The sequence below is a fragment of the Ochotona princeps genome, chromosome 2 (assembly GCF_030435755.1).
Source record: "Ochotona princeps isolate mOchPri1 chromosome 2, mOchPri1.hap1, whole genome shotgun sequence".
In the NCBI taxonomy this organism is placed as follows: Eukaryota; Metazoa; Chordata; class Mammalia; order Lagomorpha; family Ochotonidae; genus Ochotona; species Ochotona princeps.
Window position 1 is genome coordinate 109,744,710 of NC_080833.1, and position 25,141 is coordinate 109,769,850.

Genomic DNA, 25,141 nt, shown 5'->3' on the forward strand with positions numbered 1-25,141 from the left:
GCGATCCCCCACCCGCCAGGAGACCCCTTCCACAGCACAACAGGCCCTTTCCCAGAGGGGCTGCCACAGTCCAGTCACTCTGTGATCAGTTCTAGATGTGTTTTACACACATATGGAAGATACACAAATATTAATACTGTTTTGCTCTGGTAGGAAAAGGTTCAAGTGGCCTTGAATGAAGCTGACCAACATTAGGCACTGTATTAATTGTGTTCATCTGCATTAAGGCAGCAAAATATGTATATAAGAAAAACTGCACTGACAAGTTTTGATGCAATTTCTGTCTGTTACTCTTCCTTTTCAGAATGTCTTTCCAAAATAAGTTGCACTTCCTTTTTTGTGTTGTGTTTTTAACTCCCTATTGCAGGCCAGCTAAAACACGACAATCCTTAACAATTTAACCTACACATTTTTGCAGTTACAAAATTCTTGGAACTGTATGCAGACTTTGCAGTCTGTATGTCATTTTTCTAGATGAAGTTACAATTGCATTATGTAAAACTCTTGAATTTCAATGTATGGGTGGGTGTGGAATGCAAAGAAGAGATATACCACAAGCAGAATCTTTATACATTTATTTATAATGAAATTGTGGTCTAAATATTTACAACATATAAGAAACCAGAGGGTAAGTTTATACAAAGCCAGCCTGCAAAGTATTCAAATGTGCAAAAATGACAGTTCAGTATTTGAAACTACTCCCAGGTCAGCAGACTAGCTCTTTCATTTTCACACATCGATATTTGATACAAAAAAGGTTCTTTTGGCAAAACCTGCAATGCCAAGAAAAAGAACAAGTTGCAATTTTTTCAGTCTCTAGGTCCACCATCCTACTGTCAGTAGTTCAGTCTCTCTCCTGTTAGCCACAACCAGTTCTGGGAGACAGACCACGGTGTTCCGTATCTTTGAAGAGTTCTGATCAGCTTGTGGTCAGCTTTCTCGGACTCAGCTGAAGACAAGGAGCTTCAAAGGGCATTAAAAATAGCAACCGTGCTCTGAGACGCAAGTGCCTGAAGGGGCCCACTTCGGACCATCCCAATTAGAAAAGTCATAATGAAAAAATAACTTCATTTCCCTAGTCAGGATCCAGCTAGCTCTGATCATTTTAAATTAGCAAAACAGCATTTCCCAAAAGAAAAATGAAATAGGAAGAAGGATCTTCTAGAATTAAGTAATGAAAGGAAGGGATGGCCTGAAAATCACTTCCCCACTAATAAACAGTAAGGCTTTGTTTGTAACCAGTTATTATCAAAATCGACCAAGCAGTAGTAAAAGACAAAAACTTCTTTACATCAGAGTTGGGGTTTCCAGAGTGGAAAAGGCTGGACCAGACCAAACGTATGTATTTGGGGATGACCCTGATGCTTTGTGGAGCAAGCACATCTCACCAACTGTTAAAAAGCTTCTGAGACAAATTTGTGATTTAGGTACTTCAACAGATGTTACGCCACTGCAGAAATAAAAATTTATATATTTGTATATATATAAAAACGGAATCTTTTAAACAGAGGGGACACTGTATCGCTAACTTCTGCAAAGGTCCATGGTAGTTTCAAGTTCAAGTTTTCCAAGTCTTGGTAAATCAAACGCATGCATTATTGCTAAGGAGAGTCACGGAGGGTCATAGCTCCACTGCACTGTCTCCTACGGGGCCATCCAGAATGGCATCTGTTGTTTAGCTCGCGGCTGTGACGTAGGATACTGATATCCCAAACTCCAGCCCTGTGGAAAACTACTTGCATTTTTATGGCCTCCATGTTCCTCCTCTTCATCAGATGAATCTGCAGCATAAGCCACCAAGCCAAATCCCTTCTCCGTAGTTTTCATCTTCTTGGCTGGGTAATCTAGAAAAGAGAAAAATAACCCCAACCCCATTCCCCACCAAGACAAAAGGAAAAAAAAAAAGATAATACCATAAATTCGTTAATTAAAAAAAGATGTTAATTGTAAGTGGTTAGTTGAACACCATATTGAGGTCACAGGGTCAATGGTCACCCAAAAACGTTGAAGATCACACGAAAAACAGCACCAGCACCAGCAAATGTGAATCCACCAGAACCATGTAAGAAAACAGAGAAAGAAAAAAGAAACACAAAAAAAAGAAAAAAAAAAAAGAAAAAAAGGAAAGTTAGCAAGTGAGTCTCTTGGGGCTGATATTTCACCTTTTAAAGAGTTAAAAGAAAAGAAGTTAAGAAAAGAAAAAAATGTACTTTCTTCTGTTCACTTTCATCATAACTATAAACAACGAAAATGCCTCTAGGCACCACAGCTTGATTTGGAGTTCTGGACTGATGACAGGCAACATTCTTCCTGACAACCAAGGCTGGCCATTACTGACCAACACAGCCACGAGGGGAGATGTGGCTCAGAGCCCAAAGAAAACTCAGTATTGACTAATCCTGGATCATGTTACCTTAAGACCACACGGGAAACAGAATTTTGAGGTGACCTACCAATTTAGTATTTCTCAGCCTTAACATTACTTACACTACATACAAAATGCAAGCTGAATGGTCTTTTCTACACACGTCAGTTGGGAATAAAAGGCTGTGTAACTATGTGCTGTCCATATAAATAAAGAGTATTCTCATTAGCCAGTAGATTATAGAGGTTGGATGTTTAACCTGAATGACGTCAGGTTAGAAAGCTAACAGCTGAAGCCAGCCCTATCTGTTGACTTCCCTGCTCCCCCAGCTACACCTCACTCACCATGGCTCCCCGCTAAGGTCCCAGATCCACTCCTTTCATCAGACTCTGTTTTTATTCCAGTTACTGGAAAGGCTGGTGGAGGCATCAACTGCCTGTTAAAAAAGACACAATCAAATTTTCTTTCAAATTTCACATTAATCCAATTAAAAAAAGTGGAATAGTAATAAATGCATGCACATAACCCTTCAAGTTCATTACAGCCATTGATTTTAACCTTTTCTCCCTCCCCTCATCGCCCTCGTGAGCTGTATCAAGTCCAAAAATTACGAGGCCCATCCACACAGCTGGGCCCTGCTAAAGTGGACTAAACTGCAGTGTGAAGCTCTGCTCCTACAGCAAAGGCAAAAAGGTGAGGCACTGGGGGGTAGGCAGGACTCCCCATTCACAGAGTCACTATGCATGACATTCTCAGACTCAAAACAGCTTGATCATTTTTAAACACTTTAGTCACTGCCTGTCCCGAGTATGTCATCTCTGCCATAACTCTATGGCAACCAACAAGAGCTTGCTTCCAATGACTGATGCCGGTAGCCATGATCACATTCATAGCAATTGTGCAAACAACATATGTCCATATGTTTGGGGAATTGTTGCACTTACCTGTCCCTCTCTCTCTCTTTGCCTGAGGAACTTGCCGGCTTCGATCCTGCACCTTCAATCTCATTCTGACTGGAGAAGCCTGTACCTAAATTAGTCATATGAATGGGTCCATGCTATGAGCAGAAAAATACAGCGGCATTAGCAAATCTACAACTGCTGTATTGACTTTAGCTCCTTAATGTAACTGTCAAGTGCCTCATCTTCCTGATAAATTGCAGCAAACTGTACTACACAGGTCTTTGGGACTTGGAGCACAACTGTTGTCAAAGTAGGTATTTTTTTCCCCCTTGTAGGACCTAATCAGGGATCATAACATTATTCTGCTAGGCCTGTTTTCAGCTGACTGCCCATAACTCAGTAGTTTGTATTAATTTGTTTATAAATGCTTTTTTTAAAATCAAGAATACCTTAATAATTCTGACAAAATTTAAAGTTGCTTCTGATAAAACTGCACCGAACTTCTACATTTTAATGATCTTAACTTTATGTTCATGAATGGTCCCATTTATAATTATGTGTATGCACAGAACTATTCCATCTCTGGCTGTCTCTGGGAGGTGGTGGCTGAAGAGAGAAATGCCCTTTTAGTGCAGAGATAGAAAATATAAAGTTAAAAGCCAAAGCTTTAAATACAAACCACACACTGGTAGACTGAGATGCACAGGGCACTGGCCGCATGAATACAAGGACGTGCGGCCTCCTTGCAGATGCTAGTCCTTGGGTACTTCCTTCTAGGTGGACAGCTCTGCATTCATTCCACACGGATCAGACACAAAACCCACCCAAAGGGAATCACCCTTCTTCTAAATTAATCCTTGGGGGAAAACCCTAACTTCAAAAGATCCTAGAAAGCAGAATTCTTTGTTACTTTGAGGGCAGCTGACACGAACATAAACTTCCTTAAAGGGAGGACACAGTACGAGGATAAGATGAGGAAACAAAGACTGGGGACTGTATTTAACCTGGTATCCAAGAAGTCCAGATTCCTGTTCATCTGGTAGCTCCTCTGTGAATCGCCTCTTCTGAGCCTGGGGCTGAGCTGTGAGTGGGGGCTGGGGTTGGGGCTGGGGCCCAGCAGGCAAGGCCGTTTTGACGGGAGCAGCAGGAATGAAAGGACCACTCATTGGACTCTGGGACCAAAACAAACCGACGAGGAAAAATGTGTGAGACTGTGCAACTAGAAAGGCGAGTGAGCCATGATTACAGTACATGTACACATGTATCACCCTTTAGGGCCTCAGATCCCCTCCTGTATAATTAGGTTAACTTTCTCCCAGCCTTCCCACCTCCATCCTTGAAAAACACGAAGTTGACAATCTACATACAGTGCCTTGACATTTGAGGAAAAAAAAAAATCATTGCCCATTTGATGTATTAAGGGCAAATTTGACAAATAACATTAAGGGGTCTGGGCTTGGCGGCGTGGCCTAGCGGCTAAAGTCCTCGCCTTAAACGTCAGGATCCCATTTGGGTGTTGGTTCTAATCCCAGTGACCCTGCTTCCCATCCAAATCCCTGCCTGTGGCCTGGGAAAGCAGGCCCAAAGGATGGCCCAAAGCTTTGGGACCCTGCACCTGCTTGGAAGCTTCTGGCTCCTGGCTTCGGATTGGCACAGCACCGGCCGTTGCAGTCACTTGGGGAGTGAATCATCGAACAGAAGATGTTCCTCTCTGTTTCTCCTCCTCTCTGTCTATCTGACATGGTAATAAAAATAAATAAATCTTTAAAAATAAATAAATAAAAAATTAAAAAATGAAGCTATAAAAGGCATTAAAAAAACCCAAACATTAAAATGCCTAATCTTTTACTTACAAGTCATCACAAGGACCTTCTTAATCATCGTGAACTGCTCTTTCTGTATCACAAATGCTAATATCTGTGGCAGGATCAAATTTCATTTACAACTTCCTTGGATTTCCTAAATTACGAAGTCAATACTAACATTGACTAATGGTTTACAAGTTTGTTTCAAGGGCCCAGGGCAATAGCCTAGTGGCTAAAGTCGTTGCCTTGCACGTGCTGGGTTCCCACATGGGATCTGGCTGGGTGCTGGCTCTAATCCCAACTGCCTAGCTTCCCATCCTGCTTGTGGCCTGGGAAAGCAGTTGAGGACGGCTCAAAGCCTTGGGTTCCTGCACCCACATTGAATACCCAGATGAAGCTCCTGGCTTCGAATCGGCTCAGCTCTGGCCGTTGCAGCCACTTGGGGAGTGAATCAACAGATGAAAGATCTTCCTCTCTGTCTCTCCTCCTATCTATATCTCTGACTTTGCAATAAAAATAAACAAACGAGTTTGTTTCAAAAAGGAGGAAGGACCAACCAAAATATGGTATTAGAGAAATATAAGCACTTGTAAAAGGAAAATTCCTTAAATGTAAATATTAACAGCTAACGTACTCACTACCTGGGTCATCTTAATCACTGTAACACTTAGTCAAAACGGGCATGGGCGGTGGCATAGCACACTAATTCTTATTTTTCTAGTGCTCTACTCAGAAATCTACCCAGTAATGAACTATAGAAAGGATCCCTGAAAGTAGTCCTAGCAGGCTAAATCTTCATGTGTGGTGCCAGCATCCCATACGGGCACTGCTACTCCACTTCCAAATCAGCTCCCTGCTGATGGCCTGGGAAAGCAGCATAGATGCTGCTTGGGTCTTGGGTCCCTGCACCCTCATAGGAAGACACAGAAGAAACTCCTAGCTTCAGGCTTCACACCAGCCCAACCTTAGAGCCATTTGGGGAGTGAAGCAGTGGATAAAAGATCAATTTTTCTGTATAACTCTAATTTTCCAAGTAAAAAAAAACATTTTTAAAAATGTACCAAAAAAACAAAAACAAAAAAAACCACAAAAGAAAAAAAAAACCGCTATAAATGGAAATCATGCTGAACCCTAGCAACCCTAATGCCCAGCTTTGAACTGCTCTGTCTTGGGGTTTCTTGATTATAAATAACCTCAGCTCAAAGCTGGGGAACTGCATGTTTACTTAGGCAAGGCAAATTAACTATGACCAGGGATCACCATCAAGAGTGAGTTCACAAGGCCTTTCTTTTACATATTGTGCAGCCTTCATCAGTGCTCACAGCCCACAGGCAAGGAAGCTGGGCAATGGTTCGAGGCCGTCATTTACTCTGGCATGATTCACTATGAGAGGCCCACAGAGAAGGGCTTGCCATAAATCCATCACCATGCTCCCAACATCCCCCCCACCCCCGACGTACTATATGCAATTCATCCAAAATGAGCAGGATGGTCATTCTTTTCATTAATTTTTCTAACACAATTTAAGAAACCATGAAACATACCAGTACTTGCAATCCTTCAGGTTGGAAAAGTTCATGTATCCCTTAGCCTAATAACACCTGCATGATACAGCATTTCCTTCCCTAAAAATGGTGGGACAGCTGTTAGGGATGCATGCATCCCATATTGATAAGCCTGGTACCAGGTCATTTCCTCCCAGTCAACACACACCATGGCAGGCTCAAGTACCCAAGTCCCTGCTGCCCATATGGAGTACCAGGTTCTTCAAGTAGGCCTGGCCTAGTTCTAGCTGTATGCATGCCTTCTGGGGAGAAAACTAATGGAAGATCTTTGTGTCTGCCTAAACAGCATAATACAAGTAAGTAGATTTGTTTTTTATTTTTATAAGTAGATTTAAACTACAATTGCTAAGTTTTTAAATAATGAAGTGAGGGGGCAGGGGGTGTCAGTGGTCATGGGCCAGTCTCCTCCTTGAGGACTGCTACCACCGCAAAGCTAAGGGAACGTAAACTGTTAATCAGCTGCCCATTTTTATTAATAAGGTTTATTGGAGTAAATCTGTCTTAATGCAGTGTAAAGTAGTTGAGATAGACTATATGGCTCATAAAGCCTAAAATATGTACCATCCAGTATTTGATACAAAGTTTGTCGGGGAGGATTTGCTCAATGGTTAAGATGTCATTTTTGGGGTGTCAATTTGAGCCTCAGCTGTTCCATTTCCCATTCAGCTCCCCGCTTATGGCCTGAAAAAGCAATGGAAGATGGCTCAAGTCCTTGGGGCTTCAGATCAGCTCAGGTTTGGTCAGTGCAGCCATTTGGGGAGTATTTAGCGGAAGGAATATTTCTGTTTCTCCCTGTTTCTACAACTCTTTCAAGTAAAATAAATCAATCTTAAAAAACAAAAACAAAACCACAAAAAGTCACTTGGGATACCCACTTTCCATGTTAGATTGCCTACTTTGCATCCCAGCCCCATTCTCAATCTAGCTTCCTATTAATGCGCACCCAGGGAGGAAGCAGGTAATGCCTGTGAGTTCCACCCACATGGAAGACCCAGATTGGGTTTTACGCATTTGGCATCAGCCTGACCCAAAGCCAGATGTTACAGGCATTTAGTGAGTCAACAGATGGAAGATGTGTATGTCTGCCTTCCAACCAACGTGAAAATACATAAATGAATGGGGCAAAAAAAAAAAGTTTGCTGATAGCCTGCATCTTAAATTATTTGATGTCAAATGTGTACATGTGTTGACATACACATACCTATTATTCCTTGGTTAGCTGTAAGAACAGACTAGGCGAAAATACTCCTCACGCTGTATTTCTAGAACACCTCCACCTTCCAACCCCGTTTCCCCCCCGTCCAAGATTCCCCCAAACTCATTGTTATACTGCATACCCTGGCATCCTACCTGTCCAGTGCTAGCTGGAGGCTGCACTTGTGTTATCGGATATTGTGTTGGCACAGGTGGGACTCCAGTAGGTAATGCTGGCAAGACTCCAGGTGCCAGTGAAACAGCTGGTGGCACTATGCTTGGTACTCCGTAGGGAGGTTGGACTGGCTGCTGAGGAGGGGGAACAACAGGGTAACCAGACTGATAGCCATTGGATGGATAATATGGTGGCTGAGGAGGGACACTACTTATGGCAGAGGGTTGTGTATAGCCTGAGGGGGAAGAAAAAAAGTGTTTAATCAGCTGCAGCAGAACGAGACATTTTAGATGAACACTAAATTTAAAATATTTTTGGGAAGAAAAACATTGAAGCACGAATGGCTTTCCAAATTATCCTAAGTTGATACAAACATAACTAGTGCCCTGGCACAATTAAGACTAGCCACAAGTATCAGTTACATATAAATATATATAAATACCTCTAACAAAACAGCATACACACCTGGTAAAGGTACTGCAGTATTAATCTGATTCACAAATCTAGAGTATTCAGCATGAACCTAAAGAAAAAAAAAGAGAGCAAAAACATTAATATGAGATGACCCTAATTGTGTTATTAGTAAGGACTTGATCACATGCTGCTAGGACAAAAGTACTTGGAAATGAAAATATTTACACTGCTGTCCCAACTATATGTAGTTCTAATTTAGTAATTTTTAATAAGGCAGGCCTATAAATTATTAAGCCAACTTTTGAGAATCAGAAACATGAATAACCCTAAATCCCCCAAGCCAGTCTCAACTTCAGGGTATAAAAATCACTCAAAGTGCTACAAGTTTTAGTCAGGAAATTCTGAAGCTGTTTGTACACCAGCAAAAATTCATTTGTTCTCATTTATTACAAGATTTGTACTCAAACAGCTCAGCGTAATTAAGGCTTGACATTTTTCTTTCACTTATCTTTCACTACCGGCATCAAACTAAATCAGTAGCTTCAACAAAAACAAAGAAAACAGCTAAAGAATTGGGTAAATCAATTTTATATATTAAGAAAATATACCAGAGCCGGTGTTGTGGCATAAAAAGTGAAGTCATGGCATGCAACACCAGCAACCCATATGGGCACTGGTTCCAGCTGCTCTTCTGATCCAGCTCCCTACTAATAATGGCCTTGCAAAAGCAACAGAAGATGGCTCAAGTGTCTGGGCCCCTACATCCACGTAGAAGACTAGGATGAAGCTCCTGGCTCAACCCGGTCCAGCCTTGGCTTTTGCAACCATCTGGGGAACAAATCAGCAGATGGAAAATCTGTGCCTTTCCCTTTCTTTCTGTAGCTGAGTTCCAAATTAATGACTAAATCTTTGAGGGGGGGAAGCCTTCCCAATAAGGAACCTCTAAATGCCAGAGAATACAAGGTACAATACATTCAACGCCAAACCTAGTTCCTTTAAGTGCCATAAAACCCATCCTATGGCTTAATTTTTAGTTAATGATTTATAGAATAGAGTGAACAAGCAAATGAGAAATTATCTCAAGTACATGGCTAACTCATTTTTAAATTCTCATATTCACTTTTTTTAAGCTTACTTATCTTCATTCCATTTGAACAGTTATAGATCTTCCACCCACTGATTCATTCCGTAAATCCTTGCAATGTCTCCAGGCTGTAGTCAGGAGCCCAGAACTTAGCTCAGATGTCCTACGTGGATGGCAGGGACCCAGCATCTGAGTCATCATCTTCTACTTCCCACAGTGTACACTGGCAGGAAGCAGCATCTGAAGCAGGGGAGCCAGGACTCAAACCAGAATTCTTCCATGGGAATGCAGGAGACTTAAATGGCAGCCTGACTGCTTTGCCAAATGCCCACCCCTACCCTGATCCTCAGGTTGAAGTTATGCTAACACAAACCAAAGAATACCAGGCTAGCCAGCAAAACAGAAGACAGCATGAGACAGTTTCTCTCCCAACAACCACTGAAGTGATTGGGCAGCCAGCACCCCGAGTTCAGATGCTGGAGCCTCACACTGTGATGGAATCAGGTATCCTGCTGTCAGTGTGTGGTAACTCGTACGGAAGGGGTAGACAATCTGAAAGCACAGATCTTCAAAGTATTCAGACAAAAAATACTCACTGTCTGCAGGAGATTCTCACAGAGCTTCTTGGCAGCAGCCAGGCCTTCTGGTTTGGGATGACTGCAGAGAAATGAGAGCCAAGTATTGAAAAGAGAAAAATACAAACAATACAGTTTTCCATTTTCACTCTGACACTCTGTGAGTACGTTCCTTGTGGCTCAAATTCAAGCAATCCTCTGAAAAATCATAAAAATGAATATAAGAACAATGTCACACAAACCCTTTAAGATACAACTAGGAAATGGGGCTTAGTCTAGCAATTAAGATGCAATTACAGATAGCCCAAAATCTTGGGACCCTGCACCCACGTAGAAGACCCAGAAGAGGCTCTGGGTTCTTGGCTTCAGATCAGCGCAGCTCCAGCCACTGAAGCTGCTTGTGAAGTGAATCACCAAGATGGAAGATCCGTCTCTCCTCCTCTCTGTGTATCTGACTTTTCAGATAAAAACTAATCAAATAAAATAATAAACCTTACAAAAAAAAAAAAAAAAAGATGCCCATGTCCAGCCAGGTATTGTGGCATAGTGTATGCCAGCAAGCTATGCCCCAGTTTAAGCCACTCCACTTCCAAACCACTCCCTGCTACTACTTAGATCCATGTCTTCATGGGGGAAGACTCAGATGAAAAATTCTGTCCCTCCTTCTGGGTCTGTAATTCTAACCAAACTTACCAAAAAAGAAAAAAAAAAAAAAAAAAAAAAAAAAAAAAGGCAAAACATTAACAGTACATATCCATGTGCACACTCCACACATCAGTGTCTGGGTCCAGGCCAGCTACAGCTCCCGGTCAGTGCCAGCTCGCATCAAAGCAACCACAGGAGACAGCAGTAAATGACTCAAGGAATCAGGTTCCTACCAGCCCACACGGAATCGAGTTCCCAGTTCCTGGGTCTCTAGTCACACTATACCCTGGCCAGCAGGTGCTTTTGGGTAGTGAACCATGGAATGGGGATCGCTTCCTTCTCTCAAATCAATCATAGAAAACATATAGATGTGTTACTGGTCTATCTCTGGGTAGTGCTGTTTCTTGATATAAATATGTTTACAGGTCATAAAATTACTACTATAAGCATATTCATACTGTCATAGGTATAAACAACAGTTATTTTAGGGGCCCAGCGGCGTGGCCTAGTGGCTAAAGCCCTCGCCTTGAATGCCCCGGGATCCCATATGGGTGCCAATTCTAATCCCGGCAGCTCCACTTCCCATCCAGCTCCCTGCTTGTGGCCTGGGAAGGCAGTTGAGGATGGCCCAATGCATCGGGACCCTGCACCCGCGTGGGAGACCTGGAGGAGGTTCCTGGTTCCCGGCTTCGGATCGGCGCGCATCGGCCCGTTGTGGCTCACTTGGGGAGTAAATCATCGGACGGAAGATCTTCTTCTCTGTCTCTCCTCCTCTCTGTATATCGGACTTTGTAATAAAAATAATTTTTTTTTTTTTTAAAAAAAGTTATTTTAGGCTTGTCCCAGCTCATTTTAGGCTCACAGATTCATACAAATTCCCAGGACTTAAGTACTGAAAGAGCTAGCTCTACCTCATAATTCAACTATTTCTACACACCGCAAAGGTAGGATTTATAGAAACCCCTGTGTTTCTATTAACCTGAGTCATTCTAGCCAGTACTGAGAATCTGCCAAGGAGGCAATGTTCTGTGCCCCATTCGTGCATACCTGATGTAAATATACATGGGCTCAAATGCTTCCCGACCAGATGCTGGCTCGATGCAGCCCGAGCCTTTGCCCCGGAGGAAGACCTTGGCGCCTGTTTCAATCTGAATATGCTGCAAGTAGGAGCAGCCTGGACCTTCCACCTTCTCTTTGACATTAAAAGTAGGCACAGCATGTTCTAGACCAACGAATAATTTATCTTGAACATAATGCATCTGCAGAGGAAGCAAATACCTCAGATTAACCAAATACATCATTAAATGCAGACTTTTAAGAAAATTATCATGTAAAATACTTCAATTCCTCAGATCCTTCTAATCACTTCCAGAATTAGGAGCTCCTACAATCTCTAACACAAAAAGAAACTCTGCCAAGGAACTTCTTTTGAGTAAGAACTTCATTTTCGGGCCCAGCATGAGAGTGTAGCGGCTAAAGTCCTTGTGTTGCACATGCTGGGATCCCACATGGGAGCCAGTGCTAATCCCAGCAGCTCCACTCCCCTCCAGCTCCCTGCCTGTGGCCTGGGAAGGCAGTTGAGGACAGCCCAAATCCTTGGGACCTTGCACCCATGTGTAAGACCTGGAGGAGGTTCCTGGCTCCCGTTGCGGTCACTTGGGGAGTGAATTATCGGACGGAAGATCTTCCTCTCTGTATATCTGACTCCCCCAGTGATCGCAACGGCCAGTGCTATGCTGATCCGAAGCCGGGAACCAGGAACTTCTTCAGGTCTCCCACACGGGTGCAGGGTGCCAAATCTTTGGACCATCCTTGACTGCTTTCCTAGGCCACAAGCAGGGAGCTGGATGAGAAGTGGAGCTGCCGGGATTAGAACCAGCGCACATATGGGATCCTGGGGCGTTCAAGGCGAGGACTTTAGCCGCTAGGCCACACAGCCGGGCCCAAAAATTAATAAATCTTAAAAAAAAAAAAAAAGCACTTCATTTTCCTCATATTTTGCTTCAAAAGAGAACACCTTACCTTGCTCAGCTAAAGATAACATTCAAGGGCTCGGCCTAGTGGCTAAGGTCCTCGCCTTGATCCCATATGGCTGCTGGTTCTAATCCCGGCAGCTCCACTTCCTCTCTATCTCTCCTCCTCTCAGTATATCTGACTTTGTAATAAAAATAAAGTAAATCTTTAAAAAAAAAAAAGATAACATTCAAGAGATGATACTGAGCAAGTAAATCTACTTCCCTCCAACTGATGCTAAAGAGACAAAAAGCAACTGCAGCACAGCCCATTTCCTACAAAGCTGGAACAGAATGTTGGGTAGTACAGTCAGCCCCTGGGACCTTCTCCATGAAGGGCTGCTCTCTCCAACCCTTTTTTCTAGGAGGAGTGTATCAGCCAAGGCTTGCTTCATCAGACTTGGCCTTCTTAGTCCTCCAGGCGCCAACAAGTTTATAAAACCACCTACTGCACACCATCCAATGTCCATACCCGCTATCAGTCCCCTTTCTAGAATCCACCAGCATACTGATACAGCTGCTCAGATGTTCCTCATACTGTTGAAACCTGGGTAATGCACCAACATAATAGCAATAACAGGTAATTCTCAGACTTCAATCTCAGCATAAAATGCCTCTGTCCTCATATGTATTATTATTCGACTTTCACAGAAGTAACATGACGATCCCACCCCAAAGCATACCCCTGACTGGAAGGGAGGTTTCTGGTTGACGGCTGGAGACAGCTGAGCAATGGGTGCTGGCTGGTGATAGACAGTGACTGTCGCGCCATTGAAAGTAGGGCTTGTCCCTGTGGCGGCTTTTACCACTCCATTGGTGATAATTTCTTTGATCCGGTTAACAGCTCCTAGCGGAAAAACAAAGAGTAAGACTCCATGCCAAAAAAACTGAATGAGCCAACCGGGACCTAAGGCTGAAGAAAAGCCACAGGGTCAATTACTGAAGCTTTAGTCTACAGGATATCCAAATATGCGGCCCAGCAGCTCTTGAAACCACCCCCTCCAACATTCACCCATAGCTCGTAACGAGAGGGTGGAATAGTCCCCACAACCCTGTACTCAGCTCTTCACAAAAAAGCAGTCATGTACACAAAAAATGTTACTTACTGTCCACTAACTCCCGTGTCTGTCCCTGAACATGAAGATACAATGGACGATCCCTATAAAGTGAAACACAGAAGGTTCATCTCGAATCAGTCAAAACTAGAGGAATCAAACATCTCAAATGTATTGTTGAATTAGCCCATAAAATGAGTGTTTAGGGGTTCATCAGCAATGTTATCCAATAAAATGAAACAAATCAACAATCAAGAACAGATTTCCAGGGCCCAGTGCCATCGCTCAGTGGCTGGATGTTCAGCTTGCAGGTGCTGGAATCCCATATGGGCGCTGGTTCTAATCCTGGCTGTTTCACTTCCCATCCAGCTCCCTCCTTGTGGCCTGGGAAAGCAGTTGAGGACGGCCCAAGACATTGGGACCCTGCACCCGCATGGGAGATTTGGAGGAGGATCCTGGCTCCTGGCTCCAGATTGGCACAGCCCCAGCCGTTGAGGTCAATTGGGCAGTGAATCATCGGACGGAAGATGTTCCTCTCTGTCTTTCCTCCTCTCTGCATATCTGACTTTCCAATAAAAATGAAATAAATCTTTTTTTAATGTTTATTTTTGTTGGAAAGGCAGATATACAGAGAGGAGGAGAGACAGAGAGGAACATCTTCCGTCCGATGATTCACTCCCTAAGTGACTGCAATGGCTGGTGCTATGCCAATCTGAAGCCAGGAGCCTGGAACTTCCTCCAGGTCTCCCATGTGGGTGCAGGGTTCCAGGTCCCAAAGCTTTGGGCCGTCCTTGACTGCCTTCCCAGGCCACTAGCAGGGAGCTGGATGGGAAGTGGAGCTGCCGGGATTAGAACTGGCTCCCAAATGGGATCCTAGCACGTGCAAGGCAAGGACTTTAGCCATTAGGTCACCATGCCAGGCCCTCCACCTGTCTTAAATTAGACGTACATAACTTTTTTTTTTTTTTTTCAAATCTTTTTTGCTGGTTCTCTAATAGGCTATAGGTTAGTGTTCATGGTTACAGAACTTAATGGGGCAATAGAGACAGTGGAACAAAAACTTTTAAAAATATATTTAATTACATATTTATTTATGACTTGAAGTCAGAGACAACAGATAAAGCTCCAATTCACTAGTTCACACATGCCTGTAATGGCTGCGGTAAACTCAGGAACTCAACTGCCTGAGCTGCCACCTGCTGCCTCCCAGAATGTGTTTCAGCAGACAAGCTGGGGCTCTAACCCAAGAACCGTAAGGCAGGTGGATGTACGCACGCTATGCCAAACAACCATCCCCAATGTACTCTTCAGAGTCCAAATGGAAAGATGGTTTAAGTATAAATTACAACAATGAAGAAAGTAGTTTTAAATCATGTAAAAAAAAAAACGTAAAAAAGTTTCTCCTCTGTAAATCTGCCTTTCCAATACAATATAACTTTTTTCTATTATTTTAAAAGATTTACTTATTTTTACTGGAAAGTTAGAAATACACAGGAGAAACAGAGGAAAATCTTCCATCCGCTGATTCATTCCCCAAGTGGCTGCAACCACTTCAGCTGAACTGATCCAATTCCAGGAGCCAGGAGCTTCTTCCAAGCAGGTGCAGGGTCCCAAGGATTTGGGCCGTCCTCAACTGCTTTCCCAAGCCACAAGCAGGGAGCTGGATGGGAAGTGGAGCTGCCGGGATTAGAACCAGCGCCCATATGGGATCCCGGGGCTTTCAAGGTGAGGACTTTAGCCGCTAGGCCACACCGCAGGGCCCAGGCTTAAATTATCTTAAAAAAAAAAATTAATGTAGGACCTGGCGCAGTGGCCTAGCAGCTTAAGCCTTTGCCTTGAACGCACCAGGATCCCATATGGTCGCCGGTACTAATCCGGGCAGCCTCGCTTCCCATCCAGCTCCCTGCTCGTGGCCTGGGAAATCAGTCAAGGCTGGCCGAAAGCCTTGGGACCCTGCAGCCATGTGGGAGACCTGAAGAAGCTCCTGGCTCCTGGTGTCAGATCGGCACAGCACCAGCCGTTGCGGTCACGTGGGGAATGAATCATCAGACGAAGATCTTCCTGTCTCTCCTCCTCTCTGTATATATGACTTTGGAATAAAAATAAATCTCTAAAAAAAATTAATTAAAAAATTTTTTTGAAAATAAAATATTGTGAAACTAAAAACCTAAAAACAATAGAAAAACAACAGCTGCCAACATTTTTTCTCCTCTCTTTTGATACCCAGGACTCTGCAATTAAAGGATGTGCATGCAAGCACATATACCTCTCAAACCCAAGATGTTATCTAAGAATGAAACAAGCCACTGGCCCAACGCTTCCCCACAACAGAGAACAAGCACACTTACCCTGGTCCCACTTTTGCCTTCTCTTCACTTGTCATGAACCTCCCTCGCGTTGACACCGCAGCCCCACTAAGGCGGCTGATCTAGAAGAGGAAATGTTCTATTAAAAAAGATGTGACTGTTATCTCCCCACCCCATACATTGCATGCACTGTTTGAAAATAACAATTTCCTAAGATGATGTGGTAACTGTCACTACTTTCAACAGCAGATATATTTTTCTCATTCACTCACTCTATCAAGTAGGGCAGGAATAAAACAAGGATAGCATGGTTTCTTAAACCAACCCAGGGCAATGACCTGCCTTTCAAGTTCCCCAGAGCGCTAATTCCCCCATACCTCATCTTGAGTCTGTCCTCGAGTCAGCAAATTTCTACATGTGAGAGGCACATCATTAATTTCAACTTCAGCCACGACCAGGTCATCTTTGCTTTTATTGCTAGTGAGGCCTTTGCCAGGAGCCTGAAGCTACAAAGACAGAAACAGATAAAAGCTTCATCTATCTGGAAACAAACCTGGTTATCCAAAGGAAATAACAAATCCTCACTAAATGGGCACGGCGCAGTAGCCTAGTATCTAAAGTTCTCACCTTGCTTGCATCAGCGTCCCACATGTGCGTTGATTCTAATCCTGGTGGCCCCATTTCCCATCCAGCTCCCTGCTTGTGGCCTGGGAAAGCAGTTGAGGACACCCAGAGCCTTTGGACCCTATACTCATGTGGGAAACCTGGGAAAGGCTCCTGGCTCCTAGCTTCAGTTCAGTGCAGCTTCAGCTGTTGCAGCTGCTTGGGGAGTGAATCTATGAATCTATGGAGGACCTTCCTCTCTGCATAGCTGATTTTCCAATAAAAATGTAAACTAAAAAAAAATCCTCACAGCTGTGGTTATGCAACAAGGTGGAGGAATCCACCATGGTGGGAGGGTTTGGGGAGGGGTGGGAGAACCCAAGTATCTATGTAACAGTGTCACATAATACAATGTAATTAATGAAGTTAAATAATAAATAATTAAATAAAAAAAAATCCTCACTAAAATAATGTCAAGAATAAATTATTCACTTCAAAGTCATCATTTGACTTTTCTGTAAATTTGACCCTGTGTCCATGTTTTATTTTTAAGATGTTACGTATTTGAAAAGGATGTGGTTAAGAACTTGCATTTTTTAACATATTTGTTATTCAATACCATGTCAATTAATTCCATAAGATTGTAAATTGTTGTACGTTGTAGATTTTAATCGATCGAGATGATATTCTGCCAGCTCTGCCTTCAGACCAGAGATGGTCTCCCCAAGAAACCATTGAATTTATCTGGACAATAAGATGCTGGACTCTAAGCTTGCAATGAAAAAACCTTGACTGAATTTGAACTGTAATACTGCACCAAGGTGGAGGAATCCACCATGGGGGGAGGGTATGGAGGAATCCTAGAGCCTATGAAACTGTCACATAATGCAATGTAATTTTTTTTAAAAAAAAAGACGTTACATATTTGAAAAGCAAGTTAGAGAGAGATATATCAATATTGCTGGTTCACTCCCCAAATGGCCGCAGCAGCCAGGATTGGGATAGGCAAAGCAAGGAGCCTGGAACTCCAGTCAGGTCTCCTTATGGGTGCCCTGCGCCCAAGCACTTGGGTCACCTTCAGCTATTTTCCTAGACCCCTTAGTAGAGAGCTGGATTGGAGGTGGAGCAGCAGGGGCAGAACTGGAGCTCATTTGGCATATATGTGTTGCAGACAGCAGCTTAACTCACTACACAACAGGAATCCCCGTGCCCATTTTTATGGCCATTTGATTATAGAAACATGACTATCCAGAAATCACAACATTTGAAAGGAAAATAGCCAAGTTGCTGTGTCTTTACAGCTCCACCAGCTGTTTGTACAGTACAAGGGAAAGAACGCAGACGTTCTGTGCATCTTGTTCATGTTGCACTCCTAGCATAACAAGTCAATCTTTGCTGTCACAAAAGTCCTGAGTCTGTGATGGGCAGTGGGTGCAGCAGTCAACCTAAAGCTGGCAGAACCTGTGAGTGCACATTCTGCAGTCTTGCATATGATAGCTCAAGGATGTGGGCTCCTGCCACCTAGGTGCAACTCCTGGCTTCAGCCAGCAGAGCCTCGAATCCTGCAGGCACCTGGGGGAGTAAAGCAACAGACACGAGAGCTCTGCCTTTCAAATTAAAAATACATATATAATTCTAAATTCTCAGTTCATATCAGAATTCATTCCATCACTCTTGCTACAGAATAAAGGGAATGGATAGTCAGTAAGATTCTGATTTATTTTTTTAATAAGATTTACTTTATTTTTTTTTTATCGGAAAGGCAGAAACAGAGAGGAGAAACAGAGAGGAAGACCTTCCATCCATTGATTCACTCCCCAAGCAGCCACAATGGCTAGAGCTGAGCCAATCCAAAGCCTTCAGGTCTCCCACACAGGACACAGGCATGGAGCTGAATGGGAAGCAGAGCTGCCGGGATTAGAACCGGTGCCCACATGGGATCCCGGCATATTTAAGGCGAGGACTTGAACCGCTATGCTATCACACCGGGCCCAGAATCTTATTTAGATTTGCTCAACTTAAATTGCAAGCAACTCCTAATAACTGATTTTGAGTGTTAACAATGCCTAGAAAACATGCTAAAGGATGTTGGTTCAGTTCATACATTAGACACATTTGTTAATTGTCGAGTTTTTAAATACAATTTCAGGGCCTGGCGCGGTGGCTGAGCAGCCCCCACCTTGAATGCACCAGGATCCCATATGGGAGCCGGTTCTAATCCTGGCAGCCCGGCTTCCCATCCAGCTCCCTGCCTGTGGCTTGAGAAAGCAGTCAAGGATGGACCAAAGCCTTGTGACCCTGCACCCACTTGGAAGATTCAGAAGAGTTCCTGGCTTCTGGTATCACATCAGCTCAGCTCTGGCCGTTGCGGTCACTTAGAGAGTGAATCATCGAATGGAAGATCTTCCTCTCTGTCTCTCCTCCACTCTGTATATCTGCTTTTCCAATAAAAATACATCTTTAGTAAATAAATGCTCAGCAGTATCACTTTATTCTTTTACACAGTTCCTCCAGTGAGGAACTCATCAGTGTCATCCTCCAGAATGTTCTATGAATGATTTCAAGTGTTCTGTATATAAGCAGAGATATGCAGTTGTCCCTAGCCACATGTATGTCCCAAACACTTGAAAAGCATTTTACGTGGGACGCGCACTATGGATCTATAGGCTAATTCTCCACCTGCAAGCACCAGCTTCCCATATGGGTGCCAATGTTTTGGATGCTCCACCTCCCATGTGACTAAACTATTTTAAATTGTGTAAATATTGCCAATGAGAAAACTCAAGTTTTTGTTATCAAAGCCGAATCACCAGTTAACTATGATTTGGGGCTTCAAATCTAGGTATTAGGATTCTATATCTAGTCCCTGTGCACAGTGTTGCCTCCTTTTTATTTGAACACAAATTTTTAAAGAAAAAAACATAAATCTAAATGATTAACATGGATATTAAGATTCTTCTATGTGGGCCTGGCGCGGTGGCCTAGTGGCTAACGTCCTCTCCTTGAACGTGCTGGGATCCCATATGACAGCTGGTTCATATCTCTTCAGCCCCACTTCCCATCCAGCTCCCTGCTTGTGGCCTGGGAAAGCAGTTGAGGACGGCCCAAAGCCTTGGGACCCTGCACCCGTGTGGGAGACCCAGATGAAGCTCCTGGCTCCTGGCTCCGGACTGGCGCAGCTCCAGCTGTTGCAGTCACTGGGGAATGAATCAATAGACTGAAGATCTTCCTCTCTGTACACCTGACTTTGCAATATAAGTAAATAAATAAATACTAATAAAAAAATGACTCTTTCATGTTTGTCAGTGTGGTGTTGTTCCTCACAGACTTCAGAAATGAATAACTGACTGATGCTAATTTTGTAAACCCTGACAGGACACTCAAGACGGTGCTTGGAACTCACTGAAGGTTTTTGCCTCCTTTACAAAAACCTGAATGCTGAACTGGAGGGGTCGTGGTCTGCATTCCACAGGCTCCTTGGGGACTGCCTTGATCAACAAGACTCACCTTCTAAGCTCCCCTACTGTTTTCAAATGAAAGCCTATTGGGCCCGGCGGCGTGGCCTAGCGGCTAAAGTCCTCGCCTTGAACACCCGGGATCCCATATGGGTGCCAGTTCTAATCCCAGCAGCTCTTCTTCCCATCCAGCTCCCTGCTTGTGGCCTGGGAAAGCAGTCGAGGACGGCCCAATGCATTGGGACCCTGCACCCGCGTGGGAGACCTGGAAGAGGTTCCTGGTTCCCGGCTTCGGATCGGCGCGCACCAGCCCGTTGTGGCTCACTTGGGGAGTGAAACATCAGACGGAAGATCTTCCTCTCTGTCTCTCCTCCTCTCTGTATATCTGACTTTGTGGTAAAATTTAAAAAAGAATAAATCTAAAAAAAAAAAAAAAAGAAAGCCTATGCAGTTTCAGAGCAAAAGCAAAGTCAACTTAAACATGAGGTAAATTCGGCCAGACATCTGAGCCCACCACTTACGGATCTGGAATAATTACTTTACATTCATGAGGTTCTTATTTGTCATCTACTAGCAACACTCCATCTAACCATTATTTTTCTGAATGTCCAATGCACTCACTGCAGCAGTACAAACAGCCAGTATAATCATTATCCAGTAGGAAAGTTCTGGCATTCGGTGACAAGGGAAGGGAAAGGCTTGGATCAGCTCCCTCCTAACCATACCAAGGATTCTAGTAAAACCAAACAACAAGATGTCTATTAATTACGCGTCCATTTTAATGTGTGCATGTACCTTACTCGTTTGTTCAAAATGACACTTTCAAGGCTCACTGATGCCCTTTAAGTACACTTTTGACTTCAGGGGAGGTGGAAAGAAAAAAAAAAGCGCACTACGTTTTTATGTACCAAAAACAAAACGAATAAAATCCCACGGGTAGGGTAAAACTGTGTGGCCCGTAAACTGCTATTCAAGGCCATTCCAAGTTGCCTGGTGAAAAGACACTGCGGCCACGCCTCCACTCCCCATGGGTGCCCAGGGGCCCAGCCCGAGGACGCCCCCCAGGGGACACCCCCGAGGATCCTCCATGGGCCCAGCCCAATGACCCCTCAGGAGACACCCCAAGAATCCCTCAGGGGCCACCCTGAGGATATACCTTATCGGTAGCGTTGGCAGTTGGTTTCAACTTCCCTTTGGCCATGAGCATGGCATTGATCTTGGCAGCCACGGCAGCGGCAGCATCCAGGGCTCCCGAGGGGGCGGCCGTGGCGCCCCCGGGGCTGCCGGCACTGGTGGGTACCTCGGCCCCGGGGGTGGCGGGCGGGAGGAAGAGCAGCGGGGCGGGCGCGGGCTGGTCCCATTTGCTGCGGCGCCTGCAGGCAGGAGGACCAAGGACACTGTAAGGGCCCCAGGTTCTCCTCGCCACCCCACCTGCAGGCCGTCCTATACACGCAATGACTGCTGTTAGCTTCCTAAATCACCACTTCCCGGGAGGGTTGCCCTCTTGCAGGCCGACCTACCCCAATGCCCCGCTTCCCTCCGCCCTCCGATGCCCGCACGAGCTTAGCCGCGGCCTCAGCCCTGCGCTTCTTCCCCCACTGTCCGGCCCCAACGTACTCGTCCTCTCCACCCACAAACAGGCCCCCTAGGCCTCGCCTGTGGCCCCCGCCACACACACACTGTCTGCCCGCGTAGCTTTACCCGCCGGCTCCAGGATGCGTCGCGCTCCCCGCGGACATGGCGACCGGCTCGACTCAACCACCCGCCAACTACCCCACCACCACCGTCCCGTCACTTCCGCCTCCAACGCCCGGACGCAAAGTCTCTTCCGGTCGTGAGGCAGAGCTCTTCCGGTAAACATCTTGATTTCAATTGGACCGTCAGTGTCTGGCGCTTCTGAGACAACGTAGGGTGTGACTTTCCGGCCTGCGCCGCGCCCATAACAAAGATGGTTGTCATGTCCCGTTTAAAAACTGATTCGGGGGCTACGTGAGTCCATTTTGGTTGTGGGCAAATTGGAAGCCCTGGTAAGAACCGGCAAAGAAACCATACGGGTGAGCTAAGTCAGCGTCCCGGTTTCAGCTCCCTTGATGCGTAGTCCCAGACTCTTGCTGCTGTGACAGCGGACCCCGCGGCGGCTTATGCCCACTTCAGAGGGAGATGGCTCATTTCCAAAGTCTTCTGAAGAAGTTGTGTTTTTGTTTTTTTAATTTCTGTGAACCTAGCTGGGGATGTAAAAATACAGGCAGACGTAAGACATCGGTCCTACCACACTGGTTTCTCACAGCGTGGTGTAGACAGCAGGGATAATTAGTGTGGTACATCGAGGAAGAGTTAACCACTCAACCTGCGGGGGCGGTGGTGATGGTTAAGAAATGGAAGCTGAACAGCCCTGAGGGTTGGGGAGGTGGCAGGCTTAGCTCTTCAGGCTCCCTGTGGCTGCATCTGCCCACTGGAGTTTGGGCTGGCCCTAAGTGTGGGAACCAGATAATGACAGGCTTTGAAGCCACGCTCAGGGCTTGCTTTGGTTCGTGGCTCTCCACGAAGACTGTTAAGTCGCAAGAATAAAACGCAGTGCTGTTTTTCACAAATGTACAGGTGTTTCCTTTCACAATTCAAGAAAATATTCTATTCACTCCACCCACCCCATCTTGCTTGACATGGCACACGCACAAGATTATGTTCCTTTTCTAGCAAATTGACCTATTTGTTTCCTTTTAATAGAGCCTATTCATATTTTAAAACTTGTTTGGCCCAGCGCGAAGATGGAGTGGTTAAAGTCCTTGTCTTGCTTGACCCAGGATCCCATATGGGCGCCCGTTCTAATCCCGACAGCTACACTTATCATCCAGCTCCCTGCTTGTGGCCTGGGAAAGTAATCGAGGACATCCCAAAGCTTTGGGACCCTGCACCCACATGGGAAATCTGGAGGAAGTTCCTGGCTCCTAGCTTGGGATCTGCACAGCACCTGCCATTGTGATGCCTTGGGGAGTGAATCAGCAGACAGAAGATCTTCCTCTGTGTGTCTCCTCCTCTCTGTATATCTGACTTTGCAATAAAAATAAATAAATCTTATTTTTTAAAAAAACCTGTTGGGGGCCTGGTACAGTACAACAGCTCAAGTGGCTAATCCTCTGCCTGCCAGCACCAGCATCTCATAGGGGTCCAGATTCATGTCCCATCTGCTTCACTTCTGATTCAGCTCTCTGCTATGTGCCTGGAAGGCAGTAGAGGACAGCCCAAGTCCCTGGACCCCTGCACCCACATGGGACAGCTGAAACAAGCTCCTGGCTTCAGATCAGCTCAGTTCCTGCCATTTCAGCCACTTGGGGAATGAACCAGGGAGTGGATGATCTTTCTATGGCTCCTTCTCTTTGGAAATCTGCTCTGCCTTTCCAACAAAAATAAATAGATCTCTTTAAAAAAATATATTAAAAGACATCAAGTATAACCTAAATGTAAAATTCAGGGATTTTACTGAATTCATAAGGTCCTGGATCACCAGTAGCTGTTTCTAGACAATTTCCATCATCCCCAAAAGAAAGCCCATACTCATCAGCAATCCCCATGTTTGCCTGTGTCAGGCTCCATCTCCAGGGATTTGCCAGTCTTATATATTTTGCATAAAGGGAGTCATACAACGTGTGACTTTTATGTCTGAAGATTGTCAAGGTCTGTCCATGGCACAGTTTGTATCATTCCTTTGCTTCTTTTCATCGCTGAATAACATTCCACAGTGGGTTCATCCATGATGAACATCTGAGTCATCTTTTAGCTTCTGAATAGTACTGCTAGGAATGTACACAAACAGATACTTATGTACTTATGCACATAAGTAATTGTGTGTAATTCTTTAGGATTCATACCAAGGAGAAGAATTGCTGGGTCAAATGGTAACTCTGTGTTTAACGTTTCCCTGCCAAACCAACTGACTGCTGCATTTCAGATTCCCACTGACAACGCACTGCAATTCCTGTTACTCCATTTCCTTGCAATACTTGCCATTTTCAATTTTGTTTTTATTATAGCCATCTCTTGGTTGCCAAGTGGTGTCTCAGTTGTGGAGGTTTTTTTGTTTTTTGTTTTTTTAAGATTTTTTTTTTTTTTTTGAAACACAGATGTACAGAGAGGAGAGACACAGAGGAAGATCTTCCGTCCAATGGTTCACTCCCCAAGTAAGCGCAACGGCTGGAGTTGAGCCAATCTGGAGCCAGGTGCCCCTCTCCCACGCCGGTGCAGGGTCCCAAGGCTTTGGACAATCCTCCTCCGCTGCTTTCCCAAGCCACAAGCAGGGAGCTGGATGGGAAGTGGAGCTGCCAGGATTATAACCGGTGCCCATATGGGATCCCAGTGCATTAAAGGCAAGGACTCTAACTGCTATGCTATCACACCAGGCCTGATTTGTTTTTGTTTTTTAAAGACTCGATTTTCGTATTATTATTTTTAATCCATCTGTCTTGCAAACAGATTTTTTTAAATTCTTTTTTTTAAAGATTTATTTTATTTTTATTGCAAAGTCAGATATACAGAGAGGAGAAAAGACAGAGAGGAAAGTCTTCTGTCCAATGATTCACCCCCCCCAAGCAGCTGCAACTCCTGGAGCTGCACTGATCTGAAGTCAGGAGCCAGGCGTTTCTTCTGGGTCTCCCACATGGGTGCAGGGTCCCAAGGCTTTGGGTCGTCCTCCACTGCTTTCCAGGCTACAAGCAGGGAGCTGGATGGGAAGCGTGGCTGCTGGGATTAGAACCGGCACCCATATGGGATCCTGACATATTCAAGGCAAGGACTTTAACCACTATACTATCGCTCCGGGCCCATAAATAAAATCTAAAAAAAAAAAAAAGAAGAATCTTTTAGTTGCTTTACTCACCACACCTCCCCTTAATTGTCTGTGTCATAATTCTTCATCTTTAGACAAAGAACTGACTCCAAGTGCCTCTTCCAATTTTGTCTTTTATTTGTATTTACTTTTAAAATATTTATTTA

The 25,141-nt window shown here is 44.5% G+C and overlaps 1 protein-coding gene and 2 non-coding genes across 6 annotated transcripts; all 3 read right to left on the reverse strand.

Annotated features, from left to right (window-relative positions):
* Positions 1-560: 560 nt before the first annotated feature.
* Positions 561-21,974, reverse strand: KHDC4 (KH domain containing 4, pre-mRNA splicing factor). Of its 4 annotated transcripts, none has more exons than XM_004589019.4 (14): positions 21,857-21,974; positions 21,312-21,528; positions 16,475-16,603; positions 16,140-16,219; positions 13,843-13,895; positions 13,420-13,583; positions 11,772-11,983; positions 10,101-10,161; positions 8,472-8,529; positions 7,988-8,241; positions 4,272-4,439; positions 3,310-3,422; positions 2,710-2,801; positions 561-1,844 (listed from the first exon to the last, which is right to left on the reverse strand). In XM_004589019.4, the coding sequence occupies exons 1-14, from the start codon at positions 21,892-21,894 to the stop codon at positions 1,645-1,647; spliced, it is 1,839 nt and encodes a 612-aa protein (XP_004589076.2). In that variant the 5' UTR covers positions 21,895-21,974; the 3' UTR covers positions 561-1,644. The 4 variants fall into 4 exon arrangements, 3 of the variants coding, with proteins under 3 accessions (XP_004589076.2, XP_058516398.1, XP_058516399.1); XR_009244921.1 differs by having other exon boundaries at positions 1,788-1,844; positions 3,310-3,394; XM_058660415.1 differs by lacking the exon at positions 561-1,844 and having other exon boundaries at positions 2,525-2,801; positions 3,310-3,394.
* Positions 6,368-6,503, reverse strand: LOC118758751 (small nucleolar RNA SNORA42/SNORA80 family). The gene has a single exon (XR_004995833.2). It is a non-coding gene; the product is annotated as a small nucleolar RNA SNORA42/SNORA80 family (small nucleolar RNA).
* On the reverse strand, positions 13,029-13,158 carry LOC118758757 (small Cajal body-specific RNA 4). Its single transcript, XR_004995839.2, has one exon. It is a non-coding gene; the product is annotated as a small Cajal body-specific RNA 4 (non-coding RNA).
* Positions 21,975-25,141: the final 3,167 nt, after the last annotated feature.